This window comes from Lissotriton helveticus, chromosome 7 (assembly GCF_964261635.1).
Source record: "Lissotriton helveticus chromosome 7, aLisHel1.1, whole genome shotgun sequence".
NCBI classification, from domain to species: domain Eukaryota; kingdom Metazoa; phylum Chordata; class Amphibia; order Caudata; family Salamandridae; genus Lissotriton; species Lissotriton helveticus.
Window position 1 is genome coordinate 131,212,233 of NC_136068.1, and position 25,542 is coordinate 131,237,774.

The 25,542-nt window shown below is 46.5% G+C and overlaps 1 protein-coding gene across 6 annotated transcripts in view; it reads right to left on the minus strand.

Annotated features, from left to right (window-relative positions):
* Positions 1 to 25,542, minus strand: part of RAD21L1 (RAD21 cohesin complex component like 1) — a 1,165,932-nt gene that overhangs the window by 141,174 nt on the left and 999,216 nt on the right. For all 6 annotated transcript variants that reach the window (XM_078651710.1, XM_078651707.1, XM_078651709.1 and 3 more), the window contains one exon: positions 7,672 to 7,771. In XM_078651710.1, the coding sequence (XP_078507836.1) occupies positions 7,672 to 7,771 (100 nt within the window). The remainder of the gene's footprint in view (positions 1 to 7,671; positions 7,772 to 25,542) is intronic.

The following is a 25,542-nucleotide window of genomic DNA, read 5'->3' on the forward strand; positions in this document are numbered from 1 at the left end:
CCGTGGCTGGACCAGGAGATGCGAGGAGGGGGGGGGGGGGGGGGGGGGGGTCGGTGGCATGAGCAAGACATCCCCCCCCCTGTTGTCGCAGCCATTATTGAAGAAAGAAGAGGGGACGCCCGGATTCCGTCGGCCTCGGCTCCTCTTCTGGCCCACCTTATGCGACGACCTCCGGACGACGGCTGGCAGCAGGACCCGCCCTACACGTGCCGAAGATCTCGTCTTCCGGATGGGCGTAGCCGCGGACCTGTTGCACTTCGGGAGTTTCCAGAATGGGGGTAGGTATCTGCTGACTTGTATCTTTCTCATGTTACCGTTATTGGGGCGTGGCAGGCGGTGGGACAGACATGTTTGGAGCAGTGAGGGGTGGCGAAGCCTGGTTGCCTCGTGGCCGTTGCGATGTCAAGCTTGGCTTCTCTCACCATTTTGATGTATCTTATTACGGGCTTATTTCTAACGTTTCTTATTTCTAGCGAAATCATGTGTTTTATCGTGAGCTATTTTTAACGTTTTCCTATTTGTTGCGAAATCAAAAACTCATCAGTGGCCTACTGATTTTGCTTTCTTATTTCTTTCTCTCTTTTTTTTTTTTCCTTTTTTTTTTTCTTCTCTTTGTAGCGTGTTTCATGCTAAAGTTTCTGTTAACAGGATACGGTGATTACTTCGTTATTGTTGCATATGTCCTTTTTATTAGGGGTGCCCTCTGGTCGAGCCAGATGACCTACCTCTAATAAATGGTCCGGGTGGAACTAGTTTACCAATCAGTGGGGAGTAGATAGGCACGAGAGATTACAACGGGGGCAAAGGTCCACATTACCTACCCTTCACTACTTGCAAAGATTAGACAGAATATTTCTTTTCTACGTTATTTGCAAACAGAGAATACCTCAAAAGAACTATTCCTTGAACAATAAATGTCCAGACAATCAATCAATCAGTGGGGAGAAAAACAGGCATGGCGGATTACAACGGGGACAAAAATCTGCATTACCTATCCTTCACTATCTGCAAAGGGGGCAGAATATTTTCTATTCTTCCCTGTTTGTAGACAGGGAATATCTCAAAGAGCAATAATCGATAAAAATCGATAACAAACAATCAGTGGGGAGAAAGATAGGCATGACGGATTACAATGGGGGACAAACGTCTGCATTACCTATCCTTAACTATTTGCAAAGAGAGGGGAACGTTCCTATTCATCGCTGTTTGCAAATAGAAAATGTCTCAAAGAGAACCAATATTTAAAGTACAATCAATCAATCAATCAGATGGATAAAGCCATCCTACCAATCGGACGTAAAGACGTCCTACTTAACCTTACCCGGACCGTGTGGGCAATTCTTCGCCTTCCCTTTTCCAGCGCCCAATCGTTCTCTTTCTCCATGTTTTTACCGCAGCATTCCTGTGGGATTCCAGTCAGGACAGTAGGTCACTTGAGAGAGGTCCGTTCGGAATCGGTGAAGTTCATTCAATCGGCAGCCGGACGAGGGCCCTCTCAAGGCAGGTATACTCCAATCGTTTAGATGTTCACCCCATCGTCTGGACCTCTCTTACCGGACCTTATGTCGCTGATGGACCCCGCGTTGGGACGCCAATTGTGGAAAAGTCAGCCCATAACGCACCTGATGCCCAGGCTGCTGGCGCAGGACGCCTCTTAGTTCCCATCTTGAACAATTACGAAATAAAGAGACGGGCGCTGGAAGCAGGAAAACAAGAACAGAGTTTTATTTCTCATGAGGAGAGCCTGTCATTTCGGAAACTCGCATAGTGTCTTCAGGAGGTGCTCTAACAAGTTTCTCTGAGGCTTCGTCTTTTATACACATGTTTATGATGCACAAAACATTCCTTATTGCAATAAAGACGCTTTGAAGTAGGAAGAAGCATGCTTGGAATCCCAGCTTCAGGCCTATTCCCATACCAGTCGCTCAGATGTCATTCTCCCCTCCTGAATGTAACAAGAGATTGTGATCTCTCAGCCGGACATTCCTACAGGACACGAGGGCAGGAGGGGATGATCAGATCAAAGGTTGGGCAGGCGATAAGGTCGGGGACTTCGGCTGGTGTATCACGGTTTTGTTATGCTGGGCAGAAAAAAGGGGGGGGGTGGTGTACATCCACGAGGCTTGGTCTTAGGACTTGGGACTGGGTCGAAGGGCCAAGTGCAGTTGGGGGGGGGGCTCATCAGCTGAGGGGAAGGGTGTTCTTGGGAGGAAATGGGGAGTGTGGGTCAAGCAGGAGGGTTACTTCTAGGGCAGGGTCACGCAGAGGGAGAGGGTCTTATGGCCGATGCATGAGCAGTGCGCGCGGGGAGGGGTGCCGCGAACAAACGGGCAGAGAGGCCATGGTGCCTAAAATGGCTGTCGTGTACGTGCGTGCATGGGTCTATGCTGGCGAGATAACACAGTCAGTGTTTAGCGATATCCGTTCTGTTTACAACAAGGGGTACAGTGAACACAAATGAACGCCGCTTATGTGCATATACATTGCCATTTTCAACAGTCGCCGCTTTTTTTACATAAGCTAGTTCATTTCTATACAGTCGATACGATTGGCGGGATACGGTACATATGATTTTACATTTGTTGGGTTATTCATACAAGTCTAGAGATCGGCATAATACTTAGTCGGGGTCAATCAAGAAAAAAGGTTCCGACACATTATAGAATCAGGTTCTGACTTTCTCTCCGGTGACATCAACATACAGTAAAAAGTGCTCTGATACCTTTGGGTCTTGTCAGTGCTATAAGAGACTTTTGGAAAACTAAATACATGCGCGCGGGGAGGGGTGCCGGGAACAAACGGGCAGAGAGGCCATGGTGCCTAAAATGGCTGTCGTGTACGTGCGTGCATGGGTCTATGCTGGCGAGATAACACAGTCAGTGTTTAGCGATATCCGTTCTGTTTACAACAAGGGGTACAGTGAACACAAATGAACGCCGCTTATGTGCATATACATTGCCATTTTCAACAGGCTGGCCACGGATGTTTGGGCAAGACAGGCCGTGTGGTTAAACCCAAATATTCACAGCCTTTGGCCATACACAACAGGGGTATTCAGGGCTGGACGATTACCCATAATCCAGATCTTCTGCTCTCTAAAGTAAGGGCAACTGTTTTCAGAAGCCACGTCATCACACTGCATGTATGGGGGGCAAGTGCCCTCAGCAGTCTCCGTTTCACTAGGAAAATCAAAAGGCATAAGAAACCTCCTTGTTGATGAAGTCTTCACAAGTTTGGAGAAAACCCAGAAGTAAGCAATCCAGGTGAGGAAATTAAGAGCGAGAGTCAGGATCAGTAAGAGGAGGGGATGAGGAAACAAGTGAACAAACACTCCTTTGTTATGATGTACTCTCCAACAAGACTGAGGTATTTAAATGGTATAATCAGTAGAAGGAAATGACATCAAACACCAAATGACACAAAACAATGGATTGTGAAAGTCAGGAAATGACGAAAACAAGGAAGGAACAGACCTGTCGGAAATGGAAAAGAGGAATAAAACCTGAAGTGAACAAGCTGAAAGTCACTTAAAAAGGCAGTTCAAACCTTCAGGCAGACAAATGCCATTTTGGAGTTGAAGGGAGAAGGAGCAACATCCAGGAGCACAAGAGAAAACAGGCCCAGGTAAGAGCTCTCCACGCCCGCAGCCGCGTGCTGGGTAGGGTGTCTTCTGAGACTCCAGAACCAAAGGACCCCGTACAGTGCTGCAGTTCTCAAGAATCCATGTGTCCAAGAAGCCTCAGACAAACAAGAGGTTGACATCCACAATGGATTGCGTGTGCAGCCAGAATCTGAGTCTTGCAGGTGTTTGTAGAGTACTGAGTGCAGGGCCCGGCCCAGGGGGCAACACCAACTGCACATGGCTAAAGTCCATGCCCTCCGAGATCTGGTTGTCCGCAGTCTTTGGCACAGAACCTGGCAGGAGGGCACATTTAGAGACAATCCTGCGCCACACACATCCAGCGGCCAGTTCATGCAGCTAAGCCCAGCTAAAAAGAGCCAAAAGTCATGAAGTGAGCTCAACACCATAGCCACTGCCTGAAGGAATTGGGTGCAAGGCCTGGCCAGAAGTCAGACCCTGCCTGCGACCCTTGCTGAGCACAAAGCACATGCGCTGAAGGGGTTGGTCTGCAGTTAATCCTGGCTGTGCACAACAAAGGCCATGTGCAGCAATGGTTGGTTGCCAGGCAGGTTAGATTTAGGGCCTTGCCAGGTCCTGTGTCAAAACCTTCACGTCAAACGTTGGGCACAGCACAGGCCTGACAAGACAATGCACAGCGTGAAACCCACACTGTGCATGGTCACAAGCCATGCACTGCAGAGGTTTTGCAAGCAGAGTCTGGACAGAAGCAAGGCTTTTTGCCAACCTCTGCGGTAACCTGTCAAATTCTGTATGCTCAAGGGGTTGGTCGCCCCAGGCTGGTTCGAAACAGGGTTTGGCCAAAGACAAGCCCTGAAGCAAATCATTGTTGCACAAATCCTTTCACACTGTGCAGCAAGCTTTGGCAGCACACAGTGGTTTGGGCAATTGGCTTGGCTGGTGTCCAGGCCCTGTGACCAACACGGCTGAATTCAGAGTGCTGTAGGGTTTGGCTGCCTGAAGGGTTGGTGTCCAGGGCCTGGAACGTAGCCAAGTTCAGGCACTACAAGACTGACTGTCCACCAGCTGTTGGGTGTTATGCCCAGCCAGAGGCCATGCTCTGTAGCAAACCATTAAGATTTGGTTGCAAGGTCTGGCTGGAGGTAAGGCTCAGGCACCAAAGGCTGTGCACTGTGGAGGTTTGCCGAAGGGTCTGGTCAGACAACATGCCCTTTTACAAATTCTTGCTTTGCACGGACATTAGCCAAACACAGTGGCAGTTGGCAGCCTGCAGAGGGCTATGTGCACACCATAGCCAGAAGCCGGTCCCTTCGGCCAACCCTTGATACACAGGGCCAAATGCCTTGAGCTGTGGTGGATGGTCACCAGTGAGCGATTGGATGGAAGGCTAGGGTAAAGGGAAGACCCTCCTGCCAATCCTAGATGTGCACGGTCAAAGGTTAAGCAGTCTCAAAATAGCAGTCAAAAAGTGACTGAGGTACGTGCTCAATCCGGATCTGCGCTTACTGGCGTGGAAAAAGAAAGAACTTACGTCAGTGAGCATGGGTGCTGACGACGCGAATGACGGTCGAGGAGCCGCAGGATGCCACCTACTGACGCGCAGGGGTACTGCTAAGCAAAAACTTTCCGGATCCAGTCTGACACCTGGGGATATTCTAAGGTAAAGAATCTATCACTAACGTGTCCCTTTCAGATCCATGACTTGACACAGCACGGCTCCTTGTCCTTAACGTTTTACGGGTCCTTGACACCGAGCCATGTAGGTGCTGTACCTATTCTCAAAGTCGATGCCCCGAATGTGAAACGGGATCAGTGTTTCTCATGGATCGTTCCTTTTTGGATCTCCCCACTATGGGGGTTCCCAGAGGATGAGATATGGGAACTGGTAGGAGCATCTTCTTCTCACCACTCCAATGTCTCTTGAGCAAGGATTTCTTTCTTTCGTTTTTCTTTCCTCTTGGACTTGTCAACGAAACTTCTCACAGTCTCTCAGGGTGCACCTGGAGCAGAAGCTGCTGTGCCAAAACTTTGTGGGGTCATGAAAATCTGGAAAACAGAGGATACAGATCTGGACAGGGTCCTTTTTACCAATTTTTCTGCCACAATCTAGGTTTTTCACAAACAGAGGTGGTATTGTGCACATAAAGGTATATATTTCCTGTCAAGAAATTATAAAAGAAAATATTCGCTGCGCTTAAGGACGTGAATTGAATCACTTTGAAAAAGGTTCTGAAGTAAATTTAAGAGGCAAAACACCTTAAAAAGGCAGAGCTCAGGGCTTTAAGATACTGTCAGCAGATCTTGAAAAAAAAGAATTGAGTCAACTGCACCTAGAGAGCATAATGGAACATTGGAAGCGCAGTGTATTACTATCTTTCTTACACTGCTGCAGCCTACACATTGCATATCCTTCCCGATCATTAAGTTTGTAAAAAAAAAAAAAAAAAAAGGATAGGAAACTGCTCTGTGAAGGATGTTTCTAAAATGTGTCTTATTTCATCTAGTAAATATTTTTTAAAGGCTTGATATCATTTTCTTCAGTTTTTAGTGTAAATTAATTGAAATGGCAATATAGCATAGTGTGTCACATCTAATTGCTGGCCTTTCTGAAGTAAGGCGAACATACAATACACAATGTGACTCTGGGAAAAGTGCTACGGAAACCCTGCATGTGGGCGGGACGACTGAATGCTTATAATTTCAATGGAAATTCCCCTGAAGGAGAAGGGCATTACACCCCCCCCTCCAACTCCAATTAGAACACGACTGCCGTCAATCAAAAAGACTAACAACAATACTCACGCTACCGTATGTACGTAATGGGTAAGGGTAGGCATCTTATTAAGTGGTTCACTGCCTTCCTCAGGTGCCACACACCGACACCGCTGCTCTCTTTACGGACACGATGGACGGGGGACCTGCAGCACGCCGAATGGAGCAGGATACTGGAAGGTCCAATTAATATCCCACGAAACATGTGATTCCGCCTCATACAATATTTTGGCACCCAGAGGGCATACCTTTCCCCAGCGAAAATTAACAAATTCTATGATGGTGCAGACGCTGATGCAGACTTATTGCATATGATATGGAGTTACCCACAATTTGGAGAGTATTGGGAGTCAGCAGTGTACTCCCTGTGCCGTTGCCCAAATCGAATAATACCCCTGAACTGGGAGACTTGCATCCTACATCCCTACACAAACACCAAAAGCCAGAGAGTCACCTCTCAGTTCATAGCGCTACGGCTGATTGTCGCAAAGAGGCTGATCACTAAAAGATGGCGCTTGCCTGAGCCCCCTGCCACGCGTGCTTGGGAGAGCTCTCTGCAGGCATAGGCCAAGGCAGAAAGTGTGTCACTACCCAGAGAAGACGCATTGGGCCTACGGAAAGTCCTTATTGCAGAATGCTGGGATGCAATACTACAAGAGCTTCTGGGAAGTAACGCGACCACGGATCTTGAGGCAGAACCAACAGCAAAAAGACATTAGCATAGGCCCCCCCCCACACACACTTTGAAACAGCCTCTCACGTACATGACTCAAATGCTGCACCCATAAATGAAACTACTAAGCGCGCAACATGTAGAGCCTGCATGCCACACAAAACACGCGCCAGCGCCATTAAACATTATAATCCAGGGACCATCCCTTTGGCGGTTTGGAGGTGCCCCGCTAACCTAAACCCCATCCCAGTTAATCTGTTACCCCCGGTATTCACTCTTCATCCCTATTGTCACTGCCTTTGAAAAGCAATGCATGCACAGCTCATGAATAGGTGTAAATCCCTTCGGTGATCAGCAGCGCTTTATGGGTCTCTCTCCATCAGTTGTAGACCCACGATCCAATCTACCACGTGTTCTAGATGAGATGCTAAGATTGAAACTCAATATCCTGCATTAAGTATTGGTAATAACTAGCACCGAAGATGTAATGCATGGTACTACATATGCTATATTTGCTTGTTTAACATTTGAAATGATACAATAAAAACAGAGTAAAACAAAAAAAATACATGTGCTACCGTACATTTAAACTTACAGATAGATAAATTATTACTTTTTGGCTTACCTGGCAAATCCTGTTTTCTTAAATGTTCTCTTTCGGGTTCCAGTTTTTCTCCATTGTTATGCTCGTTGAGACTATGTGGTATCAGACATCGAGTAAATAACTGTAAAAATACATCTACATTCATTAGAGGAAAAACTTAAGTCACTATGGAAGAAAACGAAACATACTTCATGTGTAAACCTAACTTTCTCGAATGATATTTACATGCATCACACACTGCTCCATCGTCTCCTCATGGAACCCTAACTCACTGGATATCATATTCACGCTCTAAATAAAGGGATGGAAACTATCCTTTAAGCGCAGCTAAACTAGGCAACTTGAACATTCTTGGTACTAGAGATTCTCCAACAAAACTAAAGCAAATTTGCACAAAATGCCTATAATGGTACACCATGCAACTAGGGTGTCAAACACGTAGCCAACTATATGATTTGGAGTCAAGATGTTCACATGATGGTATAAACTATTGTATCTAATGCGTACTGTTGATGTAAAGCAATGTATGAATGTAACTTGATATAGAAGTGCTACTAAAATGGCAAATACTATGGTTACCTGCAGACGAGATGCCCATAACAGGATACTTGGGCATGAAAAAGACCAAGGATAATTTAGAATATTTTCTTTACTGGCCAGGGATCTACAGAGATTCTGTCCTACTTAGTGAGTGGTAAGTCAGGAGGTAAGACCAACGCACCATCATGGTCATTGCCAGTTGTAAAGGTTCTATTCCAGCAAGTAGGATTTTACACTGTTGGTCCATTTAACATCCCCTTTGCAACAGACAAGAAGTATATCTTGGTTGAGGCGCATCATGCACCCAGTTATCTAGAGGGAGTAGTTCTGAGCAATAAGACTGCTAGGGGTAGCAGCAATGGCACACCTAGATATCTTTTCAAGGTTTTGATTTCTTAAGACTCATTTGTGATTTGGAAATAACTTAATTTGGTCCTACAGGAGGTAAAGATGTGGGAGCAAGTTGGACTGACTTACTACTGCTCCATAGCATAAAACCAGCTGCCTAATAAGTTATTGGAAATGATTAGCAAACCATTAGAGCATTATGGAAACTCTGCCAGAGGACCTAAGAAGAAAGTAGAACTTATGCCACGCCTCTTAATTGCTTACAGTAAAATTCCACATAAAGAGTTGGGTTCAATCACTTTGAACATCCGTCTGTGTATCAAGAAGGGGGTCTACTCACCTTAGTCAGAGGTTGGGAAGGTAGTTCTGAAATACCCCAAACAGATGTGGTGTTCAAAAATCCGGACGAGGGATTTCTTATTCTATTGGCCACTACATTGGCCTTGAAAACACAGGACGCTGAGATTCATCATTATGCATGTGACTACGTTTGTGTGAATGTGGAGGTTCTATCGGTACTTTGGGTCTTGAAATTTGAATGATTGTGGGACCCTTAAGAAAATCGCCACTTGGGTAAATACCCTGGGGCACCTTCTACAATTAGCGGATCGTATTGACCTGTGTTCTGATATTTGGGAATTATTGACCCACGCACGTAGAACGACTGGATTGGGATCCTACAATAAAGGATAATTTTTTGGGATACATTTGAAGTTCATTGACTTTGTTTCTGGTGGGGCAATGGGAAGATTCGCCCTTTGTACGCTAGGATCTAGCATGGGATGGGAATGCTGCTGGACTTTACTGCCTGTTTTGCCACTTGGACGACTGGACTTGGCCAATGCTGGAGCAAGATTACGGGTAGTTAAGCTGGGAGAGGGTGTTTGTTGGGACAGGAATGTCCTCTGTATAGTAAACAGGCATGTCCCTCTGCCCTGAAAGCACAACTACAAGTGAAACTGATAACTGACTTTGTTTGGCCCCAACATCACGCTAATCTAGTATGGTCACAATGATCTTGACCTAATCTTGGCAATGGAAGATCCAGGACCTGTCCTGTGACCTGGAGGGGCACCAAGCATGCTCTCAAAATAGGCACCTTCCTCCTCTTTATGAATTTCTTATCTGGTTTCCAGTGGAGTGGAAGTGCGGCGAACTCCAGAAGTTGATGCACAGACTTTCTCATTCTTTTCAATTTAGGAACTGAGGTGCTGAACCCTGGTCAGCCGCATTTGTTTGCAGTTTACCAGCTGTAGTAGACTATGATTGGCCTCAGGAATCTGATGACGCTGCACACGAGTTAGGTGAAGAAAAGTCTTCAGGCAAGCCAAGGGAAGATGCAGGAGTGGAATGATCAGAAAGTTACATTGAAAGGTGACCAGAAGGGTCTGGGGGTGTCGGTGCCGATGCCCATTTACCCAAGAGCTTTGTGGGAAAAGTGGCATGGGCCATAAAAAATAGAGGAGAAGAAGGTTTGAGGTCAACTACTTGGTTGACACAGGTGCCACAAGGGAGTCAGAGTGTTCCGGAGGTATGGCTTGAGCCAGTTCAGGTGAAACGGATTTACAGTAAACACAATGTGAAAGATAGTGAGCCACTTTGTAGGCTACAGCACAGTGCTGAGCATCATGATTCTATGGGTCAAACCCACCCTAAACTAATGAGCACCAACTATTGAGCGGTGTTGGTAAGTTTCTTTCCGGCAACTGCAGGATTGACACCTGTCTCGGTGCACAATACAGATACAGGGGATAGCTTATCAGTGAAGATCATTGCTTACAGAATGTCAGATCGAGGCCAGGAATGCATCAAGGCAGAGGTTGGTAAGAAGTTTAACTTGGGAGTAATGGAGTATTCCCTGTAGTCCTTGCAGAACTCCAGTAGTACCAGTGCCAAAGCAAGAACATCCGTTTTTATGTGGAGTCTTGGGTTTACAATTAGATGACCATTACTGAGGCATAGCAGTTTCCTAGAGATGATGAGCTCGTGGGCCAGTTGGGTGCCGTCACTTCTGGTGTGTCTGATTGGACCAGTGGCTTTTGGTAGATTACATTAGCACCTAGTGCCAAGGAGAAGAAAGCAGAAAGATTGTATCGCTATAAGGTCAAGTCTTCTGGGCATAAGAAGGTTTCTGCCACTTTTCAGCTTCTTGTGAACTATGTTCTCCCAGGTCCGGAAGAGTTGTGTGGCATACCTAGATACTGCCATTTTTAACAATGTATGGGAGGAACACCTGCAGCACATATCAAAGGTGTTGGACAGGATTTAGGTAGCATAACTTACCAAGGCAACCGCATGCAGGTGGGGCAGTTCTCTATAGTTTACAAAGGAAAACAGTTGGGCAATGGGAAGATTCGCCCTTTGGATGCTAGGATCTAGCCTGGGATGGGAATGCTGCTGGACTTTACTGCCTGTTTTGCCACTCGGATGACTGGACTTGGCCAATGCTGGAGCAAGATTACGGGTATTCTAAGCTGGGAGGGGGGTGTTTGTTGGGGCAGGAATGTCCTCTGTATAGTAAACAGGCATGCACCTCTGCCCTGAAAGCACAACTAGAAGTGCACCTGATAACTGACTTTGTTTGGCCCCAACATCATGCTAATCTAGTACGTGCACAATGATCTTGACTTAATCTTGGCAATGGAAGATCCAGGACCTGTCCTGTGACCTGGAGGGACACCAAGCATGCTCTCAAATTAAGCAGTGGACTACTTTCAATGTCTTGGGAGTATCACATTTAGCTGTAGTGGCGTGGTACTATGTTTGTGAATCTGTGTGAGCAGACCTTTTTCCTGTGTCAGTGAAGTCTATTGACCACACTTGTGTAAAGTTCCATTGTGAAACCCTAAACATGATGATGACATCCCGGTTGCACATAGAGAGCGTATATGTTTGTAGTCTAAATGTGAAAAAATTTATGCTAGGACGGCTCCAGGTGTTGTGGGAATTAGACATTGGTGCTAGTGCGATCCATTTTAGAGCCTCAAAGAGTTAGCATTCTACCAAATCTCTGTCCAATTAATGTTCCATGTAGCACTAGGTGAGTTTTGAGAGAGATGCCTGGCCTCTGTGTCTACATAGCCGCCATATTACTGTAGCAGTTATCGCAGCATTTGCCTATTTTGATGATTTGATGTTTTTACATTTCACATTGTTACTTTGTTTCACTTTACTCTCACCAGTAGCTGTGCCTTACAAGGGAGCTTGTGAGGGACAGCAGGGATTGCTGGGCCTTTGTTCTTTTATTTGCTCAAACTTTTTGGAATTTTATTGTGGCGAACGGTGTTTCTCAGCCTTGCCACACCTCGTATTCCTGGCTTTAAAGCCGGTCGGAAAGGATTAGTTACTTACCTGTAATCCTAGCTCTCATCCAGGGGTACACTCATCAAAGTCATAATCTATGAATAATCCCCGCCCATGTGCGGGATCCCGGAGCTTATAGAAAATACATATAAATATATATGTATATATATGTGAAAACATATATTTGCAGCCTAAAACATTTCCCAACTGGCAAAATTGCCGCAAAATTAAGTAAATTAGCATACATACAGAAGTACTCTCCCAACCCCTAAGGAAGAAAGAGAGCAGTAAACATTTGCATACAACAATGCTTTATTACCATAGGAAAAACCTGTAATTGCAGGCATTTGCCAGTAGGCTGCAGTAGAGTATAAAGCAACAAAGAAAACGGACACCTTGCCTTTAAGGCATTAGAGTAGGGGTACCGTGCCTTTAAGACCTGAAGGCGACCCCCTGCTCCCATGGTGCACCAAAGGTGGCAGTTGGGTTAGTTCTTTTTGGAGGTGCATAACACCGGAGTAGATCCACAACAAACATCTCATAACTTTATGAACCTGCTCGTCCGGGGAGGTGGGCGGGAGCTTATGACTTTGATGAGTATACCCCTGGATGAGAACTAGGATTACAGGTAAGTAACTAATCCTTCTCATCCAGGGGATACTCATCAATAGTCATAATCTATGAATAGATTAGCTAGCTCATACCCAAAGTCTCGCGGACAAGCAAGTAAAAACTTCACAGAATGATTAAGACACACATAGCAAATGCATCTTATGCAAATAAGTTCCTTAAAGAGGCCTGCCCTACTCTGGCATCGGCCTGAGAATCTGAGTCCAGGCAATAATGGCGGGTAAAGGTATGCACAGACCGCCAAGTTGCAGCTTTACAAATTTCAGAAATAGGAACATTACGAAGGAGAGCTGTAGTGGAAGCTTTCCCTCTAGTAGAGTGTGCATGTGGTTTACCCCGTAAGGTCTTGTTAGCTAGTTGATAAGCTAAAGCTATACAGGAGATTATCCAGTGAGAAATGGATCGTTTGGAAGCGGACAGTCCAGTATTAGTACTGCCATAATTAACAAAAAGCCGGTCAGACTTTCCAAGTGAAAGGGTTTTTGACAAGTAGAACTTGAGGACCCTCCGGAGATCTAGAGAATGTAATGACCTCTCCGGGGGAGTAGAAGGTTTAGGAAAAAATGTAGGTAAGGTAATAGACTGGTTGATATGAAAGTCTGAAACTACCTTAGGCAGATAACTTGGGTGCGTTCTTAAGACCACCCTGTTGGCATGAAAACTGTGTAAGGTTCCTTACAACACAAGGCCTGGATTTCGCTGACCCTACGGGCAGAGGTAATCACCACTAAAAAAAGCAGCATTCCAGGTCAAGTGCTGCAAAGAGGGCTTATGTATAGGCTCGAAAGGAGCACTCATCAGTTTAGTCAGGACGATATTAAGCTCCCAGGGAGGGGAGGGGGACCTCACCGGTGGGAAGAATTTCTTAAGTCCTTCTAGGAAATCTTTAACTACAGGCATAAGGAAGAAAGATGTTTGATTAGGAGTCTTCCAATATGCTGTAATGGCAGCTAAATGAACCCTGATGGAGTGGTATTTCAGGCCTGATCTCGCTAAATCCAACAGATATGGAAGAATCACCTGCTCTTGGCCATGTAACGGGTCAAGAGAGTGCTCATGACACCATAAGAAAAACCTCTTCCACTTGAAAGAATATGACTTCCTAGTGGAGGGTCGTTTTGACTCTTTAAGAATAGTCATGCAGTCTGCTGGGAGGTCTAGGTGTCCATACTGGATGACCTCAGGAGCCATACCGTCAAGCGAAGGGAGGGGAGATTGGGGTGAAACACTTTCCCCTGGTCCTTGGACAACAAGTCTGGACGGCAAGGAAGTCGCCGGTGCGGAACCTCCAACAGCTGTAGAATATCGGGGTACCACCACTGGCGTGGTCACTCTGGTGCTATCAGGATCATCCTGGTATTGGTCCTGTAGAATTTCTGGATCAAGGCCGGGATCAGAGGCAGGGGAGGAAAGGCGTAGAGTAATGTCTGCGACTAGCAGATCAAAAGACTGTTCCCCAGAGATCCCTGTTGGGGGAACCTGGACGCGAAGACGGGGCATTTTGCATTGGCCGCGTCTGCGAACAGGTTTATGTCTGGTACGCCCCCGCGCAGAAAAACCTCCTGCGCGACTTCCTCGTTGAGCACCCAATCATGCGCTTCTACGAAGACTCTGCTTAGGCAGTCTGCTTGGACATTTTGAAGTCCTGGTAGATGAACTGCCACGATGGAAAGGCCCCTTGCCAGGAGCCAGTGCCAGATGGCTTGTGCCTCCAGAGAAACGACTCTTGACCTCGTGCCTCCCTGTTTGTTCAGATAGAACATAGTTGTCGTCTTGTCCGTCTGAACCCGGAGGTAGTTGGTGCGCAGAGAAGGATAAAGAGACTTGAGAGCCAGATGAACTGCTCGAAGCTCCAGGAAGTTGATATGGTAGCCTTGCTCTGCTTCGGACCAGAGGCCTTGAACTTGGAGCTGGTCCATGTGAGCACCCCAGACTCGGTCTTCCCACTGATCCGATCTCTGAGACCATTGGTCCTCGAGGGCTTGCTGCAGAGGCCTCATGTGAAGGCGAGCATTGGGCACAATGTAGATGCACAAAGCCATCGACCCCAGGAGAGAGGACACTTGTCTGGCTGTGGGGGCGTGAGTGTCCAGTAGAAGGCGACCCTTCAGGAGCATAGATGACAACCTCTCCTCCGAAGGACACTTGCTTGCCTGTAGTGAGTCCAGGGAAGCGCCCAGGTAGTGGATCCGTTGGGAAGGGTTGAGTACTGACTTTTTGAGATTGACTTGAAGACCCAACGAGTCCATCAGTTTGAGGAAGAATGACAGATGGTTCTGAAGCAGAGTCGGAGTGGAGCTTTTCAACAGCCAATCGTCTAGAAGTGGATAGACGAAGATCTTTCTTTTGCGAAGAAAAGCGGCCACTACCGCCATGCACTTGGAGAATGTCCGAGGTGCAGATTTCAGGCCAAACGGAAGCACTCGATACTGGTAGTGATGGCGTCCGATCTGAAACCTTAGAAGTTTCCGATGCTTGACTGACACTGGTATGTGGAAGTAAGCGTCCTGCAGGTCGATGGCACACATCCAGTCTCCCTGATGAAGATGCGGGAAGATCTGGTGCAGGGCGAGCATGCGGAACTTTTCTTTTTGTATGAATTTGTTCAGCAATCGTAGATCCAGAATGGGCCTGTATTCTTTGACAGTTCCTCTTTTTTGAACAAAGAAATACCGGGAGTACACTCCTTGATTTCTTTGAATGGGGGGAACCTCCTCTATGGCCCTCTTCTTTAGGAGGACGGTGACTTTGTCTTGTAGCAATTGACTTTGGAATCGGGGAAGGTGCTTTGTCTGAAGGAGGACTTGCGGAGGAGGTAATTTGAACCTCAGCAAGTAACCATGCTGCACAATATTCAGCACCCATCTGTCTTTTGTTATGGATTTCCACTCTACCAGATGATGAGACACACTCCCTCCCACCGGAGTGGCAAACAGTCGTGGAGGAAGCAATGGCTCAGGGCTTGGGAGGTTGCTTGGAGGAGGACTGCTGCTTGTTATTGCTACCTCTCCCTCGGCCAGGACGATGCTGCTGGAACTGCGTTTTCTGCTGAGACTGAGATTGCCACTGAGGGATTTGATCCCCTCTGTTGAAAAGTACTCCTGTCTCCCTGGCGAAAGCACTTCTTGAATTCCTTGCGCTTTTATAACCCCACAGCCTTGACGGTGTCCATCTCCGCTTTCATTTTGGACATTTCGTCGTCCGCATGCGTTCCAAAAAGAGAGTTACGATTGAATGGGAGATTCAATAACTTCTTCTGGGAGTCTGGCTTGAGCCCTATCAGGCGGAGATAGGCCGAACAACGGGAGCAAATACCCTGTGAGTAGCCGTGGGCCGCAAGGTCAGAGGCATCCACTGCTGCGCTGATGACCTGATTGGCTACAAGCCCTCCTTCCTGTATAATCTCAACAAAGTCTTGTTGATCTTCCTTGGGAAGCTTGTCTGTAAAGCGAGTCAGGGAATCCCAAAGGGACCTGTCGTACCTTCCAAGCAGAGCAGAGGCACTAGCCACCTTCATAAATGAAGAGGAGGTGTTGCATACCTTCCTGCCAAACGAGTCCATAAGTTTGCTGTCTTTCTCAGGTGGTACTGAGGAAGAGGTGGTGGCTGAATGGGACTTCATGGCAGCCGCCACAATAATGGAGTCTGCAGGAGGATCAGATCTGAGGAACAAGGGATCCTCTACAGGGGCCTTGTACTTTTTGGCTATCCGAGATGGAACAGATCCCACTACCGCTGGTGTGAGGAAAGAAGACATAGCCGGTTCTAGGAGGCTGGGAACCAGGGGCAGTAGAGGCCTGGGCGCTGTACGATGATGAAGGGTATCAAAAATCACAGAAGTGGGAACCACTGGAGTATGTAGCGTAATGTTGACCTTTTTGCTCCTCTTCCCAGAACATCGGAGAAAGTCGCGATGTCGTCAATTGGAGAGACTCGGGAAGGAGGCGTAGATGAGAAGGTCGGAGAGTAATCTCGGTAAGACGACCTAGTAGAAGACGACCATGATGAAGAACTTGTACGCCGCCTCTTATGGGGCCGGTCACGATGCCTGCTGTGACGGTCCCCGGACCTAGAGCGATGTCTTGATGGAGATCTTGGTCTAGGAGAAGGTCTTGGCCGGATTGGAGAAGGACTTGGCCTGACAGGTGTTCTTGGCCGTACTGGAGAACGTGATCTGGTCCTAGATCTTGGTCTGGGTGAAACACTCAGCCTCCGAGGAGACCTAGACGGTCTGGCCGGGGTTCTTGCCGTAGACGGAGAGTATGTGTGGGAGTAACCCGAGCCCGGGCTACTCTGACCTCCAGATACAGCCCCTTGAGGATGATGAGGCACCAAGCTGCGTGATCTGTCCGCAGATCTGGGTGAAGGTTCCGGGGAGATCTCCACGATATTTAAACCTGGAGATGATGATTTGCCTCCTGAAGAGCTGGAACCAGGGGACTCCACCACCACCGTCACCGTCACTTGATCCCTCGACGGCGAAAGCCTCGACGTTGAAGACGTCTGTGTGACCAGTGGCGTCGAGCGGTGTCTTAATGCTCTCGACGTCGATCGACCACGTCGTGAGGTGCTCGACTGAGAACCTTGACGTCGATCCGGAGACTTCGACATTGATCTCCCTCGACGTCGGTCAGATGGAGAGCCTCCATGATGTCGTGTCGACGGCGACTCTCGACGTCGTGTCGATGATGACCTTCGACGTCGTGTTGACGGCGACCTTTCCTGGCGTCACCTCGACGTCGACCTCCTTGACATCTTGTTTTTCAAGCACCCTTGAAAAACCATCAAGTCAAGCGAGGTAGCAAAAAAGCCCCCTGGTTCAACGATGACCTCAAGAAATCCAAGAAGTTCTGTCGCACCCTCGAGAAAGCCTGGAGAAAAAACCCAACCACTGACAACCTGGCCACCTTCAAGAACACCACCCGCAAACACCACCAACTGATCAGATCCACCAAGAAATCAGCATTCAAGGATCGACTTGACAACAACTCCCCCAACAGCAAGGAACTATTCAACATAGTCAAAGAATTTACCAACCCCACCGCCGGCACCAACGACATCACTCCCTCCCAAGAACTCTGCGACTCCCTCGCCTCATTCTTCCACAACAAAATTGCCGACATACATAACAGCTTTGAAAACCAATCCGGAGACCAGTCCACTCCACCCACCTTCGAACCAAAACCCCCCCTCCTACAACCTTTGCGCCTGGAACCCAATGACCACTGAAGACACCATCCGCCTGATGAACTCCATCCACTCAGGATCACCAACCGACCCTTGTCCCCACCACATCTTCAACAAAGCAGACTCCACTATCGCACCCCATCTCCGAGACGTCATCAACTGCTCCCTCAACTCCACTACCTTCCCGGAAAGCTGGAAACATGCCAAACTCAGCGCCCTTCTGAAGAAACCCACAGCAGACCCCACTGAACTGAAGAACTACCGCCTCATCTCGCTCCTCCCATTCCCTGCCAAAGTCATTGAAAAAGCCGTCAACAGACAGCTCGCCGCCTTCCTCGAATCCAACAAATCTCTCGACCCCTCACAGTCCGGCTTCCGAGCCAAACACAGCACCGAAACCGCCCTCATCGCAGCAACAGTCGATATTCGAACACTACTGGACAACGGAGAAACAGTTGCCCTCATCCTACTTGACCTCTCCGCAGCCTTCGACACAGTATGTCATAGCACCCTCATACAACGCCTCAGCAACATCGGAATACAAGGAAAAGCATTGGACTGGATCATCTTGTTCCTCGCCGGAAGAACCCAGAGAGTCCGCCTCCCCCTTTTAGATCAGAGGCCACCAAAGTCATCTGCGGCGTACCACAAGGATCATCACTCAGTCCCACCCTCTTCAACGTGTACATGAGCCCCCTCGCATCCTTCGCGCGTCAACTCAACATCATCTCCTACGCAGACGACACCCAGCTAATCCTCTCCCTCACCAAAGACCCAAACACCGCCAAAACCAACTTACGCGAAGGAATGAAAGAAGTAGCCGAGTGGATGAAGAACAGCCGTCTAAAACTGAACTCGGACAAAACGGAAGTCCTCATCTTAGGTTCATCCCCATCTGCCTGGGACGACTCATGGTGGCCACCGGCCTTGGGAACCGCACCCATACCTACGGACCACGCACGTAACCTGGGCTTCATCCTGGACTCCTCCCTCTCGATGACCAGACAAGTCAACGCCGTCTCATCATCATGCTTCAACATGCTACACATGCTCAAAAAAATCTTCCGTTGGATCCCCACCGAAACAAGAAAGACAGTCACCCACGCACTGGTCACAAGTCGACTGGATTACGTAAATACCCTTTACGCCGGAACCACAGCCAAACTACAGAAAAAACTCCAACGCATTCAAAACGCCTCAGCCAGACTCATACTCGACATCCCCCGCCAAGCTCACATTTCCGGTCACCTGAAAGATCTCCACTGGCTCCCCGTCAACAAGAGAATAACGTTCCGCCTTCTCACCCACGTACACAAAGCCCTCTACGACCTAGGACCCGAATGCCTCAACACGCGCCTGTCCTTTTACACCCCCACCCGCCAACTACGATCGTCCAATCAAGCCCTCGCCGCAATTCCGCGCATCCATAGATCCACCATGGGGGGGGGGGGGAGATCCTTCTCCTACTTAGCGGCCAAAACCTGGAATTCTCTCCCCACCCACCTCTGCCTTACACAGAACCACCTCTCCTTCAGAAAACAACTAAAAACCTGGATATTCGATAAGTAAAGTACCACCCTCCCTCAAGCGCCTTGAGACCCTCTGGGTGAGTAGTGCGCTATACAAATATTGAACTTGAAATCGAAGGATGGGATCTGGAAGTCCCTCTCGACGGCGGCCCGCCAGACGGCGGCGACCTGGATGCCGTCTTAGCTCTCGACGCTGACCCCCCTCAGGGGCGGCGGAGAGTGTCTCGACGTCGACGGAAGCCTCGACGTCAACGGAAACTTAGAGATGGTAGCAGCCATAGACTTCGAGCTCCAAGTACGGCGCCTCGACGCCGACTTACTTGACTGCGGCGGAGATCTTCGACGTCGTGATGTTGATCTGGGCCTCTTCAACGGCGACCTCGACGGAGTTCTTCGACCTTCCTTCCTCTTCCTGGGGGCAGGTGAAGCGGACCAACGCAGTTTTTGGCCCTGCTTGCTTGTAGGAGAACATCGGAGGACTGTAGAAGCACCCACCTGGTGACTTCTGTCTTTCTCCTGCATGGCATGAAGTCAAATTCTCTCCCTGTCGCGAAGAGTTCGTCTAGAAAACTTTTGACAGTGGTGGCACTGGTCAGGGTTGTGTGAAGATGGAAGGCACACAATACACACAGAATGTGGGTCAGCCAGAGCCATCTTTTTGTCACAAGAAGGACATTTCCGGAACAGAGCAAGCATTCTGACAGGAAATTCTTGTGGGTTACCACAGAAAAATAAATCAGAAGCCTTAATAATCCATAAAATGTCAACATTTCAGAGAAAAATCTCTCAAAATCACAATTTCAGTTGAAAACTGAAGAGCTCAAGCTCCAGGATCCTCACAGAAGGAGCCGGAAAAAAGAACTGACCCAACTGCCACCTGTGGTGCACCATGGGAGCAGGTGGTCGCCTTCAGGTCTTAAAGGCACGGTACCCCTACTCTAATGCCTTAAAGGCAAGGTGTCAGTTTTCTTTGTTGCTTTATACTCTACTGCAGCCTACTGGCAAATGCCTGCAATTACAGGTATTTCCTATGGCAATAAAGCATTGTTGTATGCAAATGTTTACTGCTCTCTTTCTTCCTTAGGGGTTGGGAGAGTACTTCTGTATGTATGCTAATTTACGTAATTTTGCGGCAATTTTGCCAGTTGGGAAATGTTTTAGGCTGCAAATATATGTTTTCACATATATATACATATATATTTATATGTATTTTCTATATGCACATGGGCGGGGATTATTCATAGATTATGACTATTGATGAGTATCCCCTGGATGAGAAGCACGTTTCTTCCCCCTGCCGTTTCTACCATCCTTAGGACAGCATGCATCCACTACATGAGGGATGATCTGGTAAAAACCTATGCCTCCAGATAAGGTATGCCCCGGCCCAACCCTGAAGCCTCCCCATATGGAAGGCATCGACGTGTCATGTCCCAACTGAGCTCCTGCTCACCAATAATAAAATTCAGGCCACGTCCCTCCTGTACCTCCACACTCGGACAGCAGGAAAGCAAAGTTGGACAGTTAATTGCAGATGCGCCCTCAAAGACCAGGTTACTGTTAAAAAAACACACTATTATGTACAGACTTTATAGAAGCTAAAGCCCTGGATTAGATTTTTATCACCAAGACCTGGGCTGGTGAAACATCTGCTCCCAACTTAATTCCAGCTCTTCCCCCAGTTTGTTTTTTTATCTCCAGGCTGGATCGAGTTGGTAAAAGGAGAGGAGGCCTGGCGATTATTTATCGTGAGCCCCTCATTGTTAAAAAACAAGCGCTCTCAGCAATTCAGGGCTGAGGCACTATTTTTCAAAGTAGAAATGAATGAGATACTCCTTCAATGGTATACTGATTTATCACCCCCCACCCCTCTCCAAGGCCGCAGTGCAGCCTTCCTTGACAAAGCTAGTCAACTGCTAGAAATTAAAGCTGCCCTACCTGACCTTACAATTCTTAGAGATTTTATCATTCACTTAGTCAACTTGAAGCCGACTCCTCCGATCTTATAGCTAGTATCAACCTGACTCAACTAGTTGAGGTTAACAACCCATATGGCAGGTCACTTACTAGATGGCCCTTTCCTCTAACAATACCCATTTACAAATATTATCCTCGCTTAAGCTCAATTAGTCTATCATGCTGTAATGTTTCCGCTCAGCTTGGAAGTGAACGATCTAGTGAACACCATTCCCAAAGTAATGCGGAGCCAACATCCTTGGCATACACTCTACGCTCATATCTTTAATCATAATTTAGCCCACAATCAACCAATGGCCACAAATTAAATTGACTTGAGTGCCAGTAATTACCGTCAATGGTTGGATAAGGCTCTTAACCAGCTAATCCCCCTAAAAGCCTACCAATGTCAGATAACTACACCTCTGAACCTTGGTTGACCAATAATCTTAGGCAACTTAAGCTAAAATGTTGTAGCCTTGAAAGAAAATGGAGAATCAATTGATCCTTCAGATAAAGAGACTTACAATCTCTTCTAACCTATAAGACCATGTTGCATGAGGAAGTACGCTACTTTACCTATAAAATATAGTCAGCCAAAAATTCCTCTAAGGAACTTTTTACCACTATTAAGAAATTGATAAAACTGATGGAAAAGAAAATAACAGTTGACCAACTGATTGTCAATGGCCTGACCACCTCCTTCAAAGGTATGGGTAAGGGCACATATGACTCCTTTCTGGCTAGCAAGAACTCTCTTCATTCAGCAGATGATGATGCCCTCAAGATGAATCCTGCTTTGGCTCACTATTTCATAAAAGACTTCCCACATAATTTGGAAACAGATAGTGCTGTTTCAAATATCATGATCGGTCCTAATACCTTGACTAGTAAAGGCCCTTTAGAAAAGTATCACTCCTTTCTTCTCCTTACATCAAACTTTAGGATTGTTAGCAACAATTAAATTACATACCCCCAAAGATCCTTGCCCACCTAAGATAATGCACTTAGTTTCTGAAATAACAGCCACCTTTCTTACCGACATCTATAACAAGATGTTCAGTACTGGCTATTTGAGGGGAAGAAAGTATCTATTCTTCCACTAATAAAAAAGTCTAATTGAGACCCTACAGACGCTAACAACTACCAGCCAATTCACAACTGCCATTTTCAGCAAAGATTAGCGAAAAAGCAATAAACACTGAACTTACCTCTTTCATCAACGAAACAATCTGTTAGACGAACCACAATATGGCTTTAGAAGCAATCACAGTACTGAGCTAGCACTTATCACAGCCTCTGAGGAAATCAAGCAAACCCTTCATGTTGGAGGAAGTGTCGCCTTGATTTTATTGGATCTCTTGGCGGCATTCGACACAATCAACCATTCTCTGCTCATTACCTGACTTACCGCCTTGGGTATTAGAGACAAAGCACTCTTCCCTCCTAAAACCTTTTGATCACTGGATGAGAGCAGGAAGTGGCTCTGGATAGTTTCAGTTCATCTCCTTTCTCTCTGCCATGTGTAGTCCCACATGACTCTGCTTTATTTAATCTTTGTGTGACTCCACTGGTGTCTTTGATTAAATCCCATGGCTTTACGCTTGGTCTTATGTAGATGACACCCAAATTGTGGTGTTGGTGACTAGCAACCCAGAGGCTACTGCCACCAGATTTTACAACTGTATCCTGCACATAGGAAGATAGGTGAGCGGAAAATGCTTAAAATTAAATTCCTCCAAATAAGAGGTCACGGTATTTTGTAGGGACTCTTCCTCATGGTTACCAAGATAGTGGGCCCAGGACCATGGCACCCTTGCAAATCCAGCTACAAAAGTTAGGAACCTGGGGGTTCTTTTTGACAGCGAACTATCTTTTGAGGGTTAGTCATATTACTCCTGCCTCTTATTTATTTTTTTACATTAAAACTGCTGAGTCAAGTTCTTCGTTTCATTCCGACGGAACTACAGAAAACTGCGATATCCGCTCTCCTTTTATCACAACTTGACTATTGCAATCCCCGGTTCATGAATATCCAGAAACGATTTCTGAAGTTATAGACTATTCAGAATGCCGATGCCATGTTACTGTCGGGCACTCCGAAATACAAATTAGTATCGCAATCTCTAAAACAGCTGCACTGGCTTCCATCAGGAGGCGCATTGATTTTAAGGCACTATGCATCGCATTTAGGTCTTTGCACAATATTGACCCCACATGCCATAAACAAAAATTCCTTTGCAACACCTCAGTAAAGCCTCTGCAATCTGTATCTTCACAATCTAGTGATTCCCAGGTTTAAAAAAAACTTCTTGGGGTGGCAGAAGCTTTGTAGTCTGCAGAGACAGACTGTGGAACAAGTTGTGCCTCAATATTAAAAGTGATACCGATCTACTGGCCATCAGGAAAGCATTAAAAACCTGGCTTATTAACCAATAACATCTGAACTTTTATTTTCAAGCTCATACTAAGTAGTCTACCTTACTTCAGTTGGCCAGCGCTTAGACACCTTCGGGTAGAAGATCGCTTTAAAAATCCTATTTTCATTTCATACCTCTGCTTTAGCACAGCACAAGATGTAGGAAAGGTTTCTTACCTGTAATCCTTGTTCTCATTTGTGGGAATATCCATTAAAATTATCAGCAATGACTGGTCTCATCTGTGTGCAGGGTCTCGGAGCACTTTTTCAAAATATGTATTTCGCAAGTGACAATCTTCACCTTACTTCTGGATGGCCAAGTTTTAACACAAGTGAGACATCACCCAGATAACGCCAAGGGTGACAGGGTTGCGCTTTGGAAATGCTATTGATTTAATCATACAATTTTCTTTACATTTTTACATCCATTTTACGTTCTAACTGCTTTGTAAAGGTTTTAATTAACCATGTACAAATACAATTATTTACTTACTTACATCCTGTAATATAGGCTCTATTGGCAAAATACATTCATTTACTTCTAAAAAGACAAACTTTACAATAAAACTGAAGAAAAATACTATAAACTAGATACTTTTTCCTTACAAATCTCATTCACAAACCTTGTTCAAAGGAAATGGAAAAGAACAAATAGGACAATGTAGAGACATAGGCGACAGCTAGGCTTTTATAAAATACGGACACTGCACATTTAAGGGCTAAGGGTCGCCACGATTGTATCAGGCCCAGCAGATGGACATTGCTTCAGTTCTTTTTTTTCCTTTTTTTTTTTTTTTTTTTTTTACAGAGTAAGAGACAAAGACTAATGAAAATTAGAATGTCAGTTAATTATCTTCATCCCTTCCACTGAGGGAGGTGGAAGACTTGCTTATGATTTCAATGTTGATTCACCTGAAGGAGAACTAGGATAATAGGCAAGTAACCTCTTTTTCATTCAGGGGATCTCAATTGATAATCATAGGCACTGAAAAGACTAGCAAGCCCATTCACAAAAAAGGTGGTGGTAGAAGAGAAAGAGGTCCAACAGAAATAACCAAGACCAAACTAAGCTTGTCCTACTTGTGCATCTGATCTAGCATCAGAATCGAGACAAAAGCGTCCCATAAAGGAACAGCTGTTTCAGATTTACCACTGATGGAATGGGTTGCTGGTTTACCCGCTAAGGTTTTGTCAGCTTTTTGACAGCATACCAGAATGTAGGACACTATCCACTTGGATAGAGATGTTTACTTGTAGCTAAACCACTACATACTGGGCCATAATTCACAAACAGTTGTTTGGACTTAAGAATATCTTTACATTTGTCTTGTTGGAGGAGAGTCAGTCAAAGGAGGGGAAACCTCCTTGTGTCCGAAGAAGTCTCTGTGGAATAGGAACTGGTCCTGGACTTGGGTCTGTACCTGTGTCTGCATCTAGATGAACACCTTGAAGACGAGTTTTGTCTAGAATGTTGTGAACGACATCTTGGACTTAATCTTTATGTGCAAAGAGATCTGGCCCTCTCTAGTAGAGACTTGGATCTGCGCTGTGGTAAAGCTGGGCTTGCTAGAGGGTAAGCCCCCCCAAAGGCATGGCAGTTTGAGGAGGAGGTGAGGGATTTGGAAGTGATGCTGGAGGAACTGGATGGTAAGACGGTGAATTTTGTTGAGAAGCAGTGCATTCTGGAGAATCTGGAATAACTACTGGCAATGATCGAGAATATTCTCTTGAGGATTCTGAATCCAAAGTTGTCAGAAGTCTTCTCCTTTATTTTTCTGATCCAATTCGAAGACTTTGAGATGGAAAATGCAGATTCTGTGTGCAGACGCCAAATCGACCATCAGTATTTCAATGTCGAAAAGCGCCTGCTCTTCAATGCCGACCCAGTCTTCGACAGTGAGCAGGCTGCCAATGCACCTCGTCTGAACGTTGAAGTTCTTGACGTCCCGTGGGAATGTGAACTTTTTAGTTCTCCCGCTC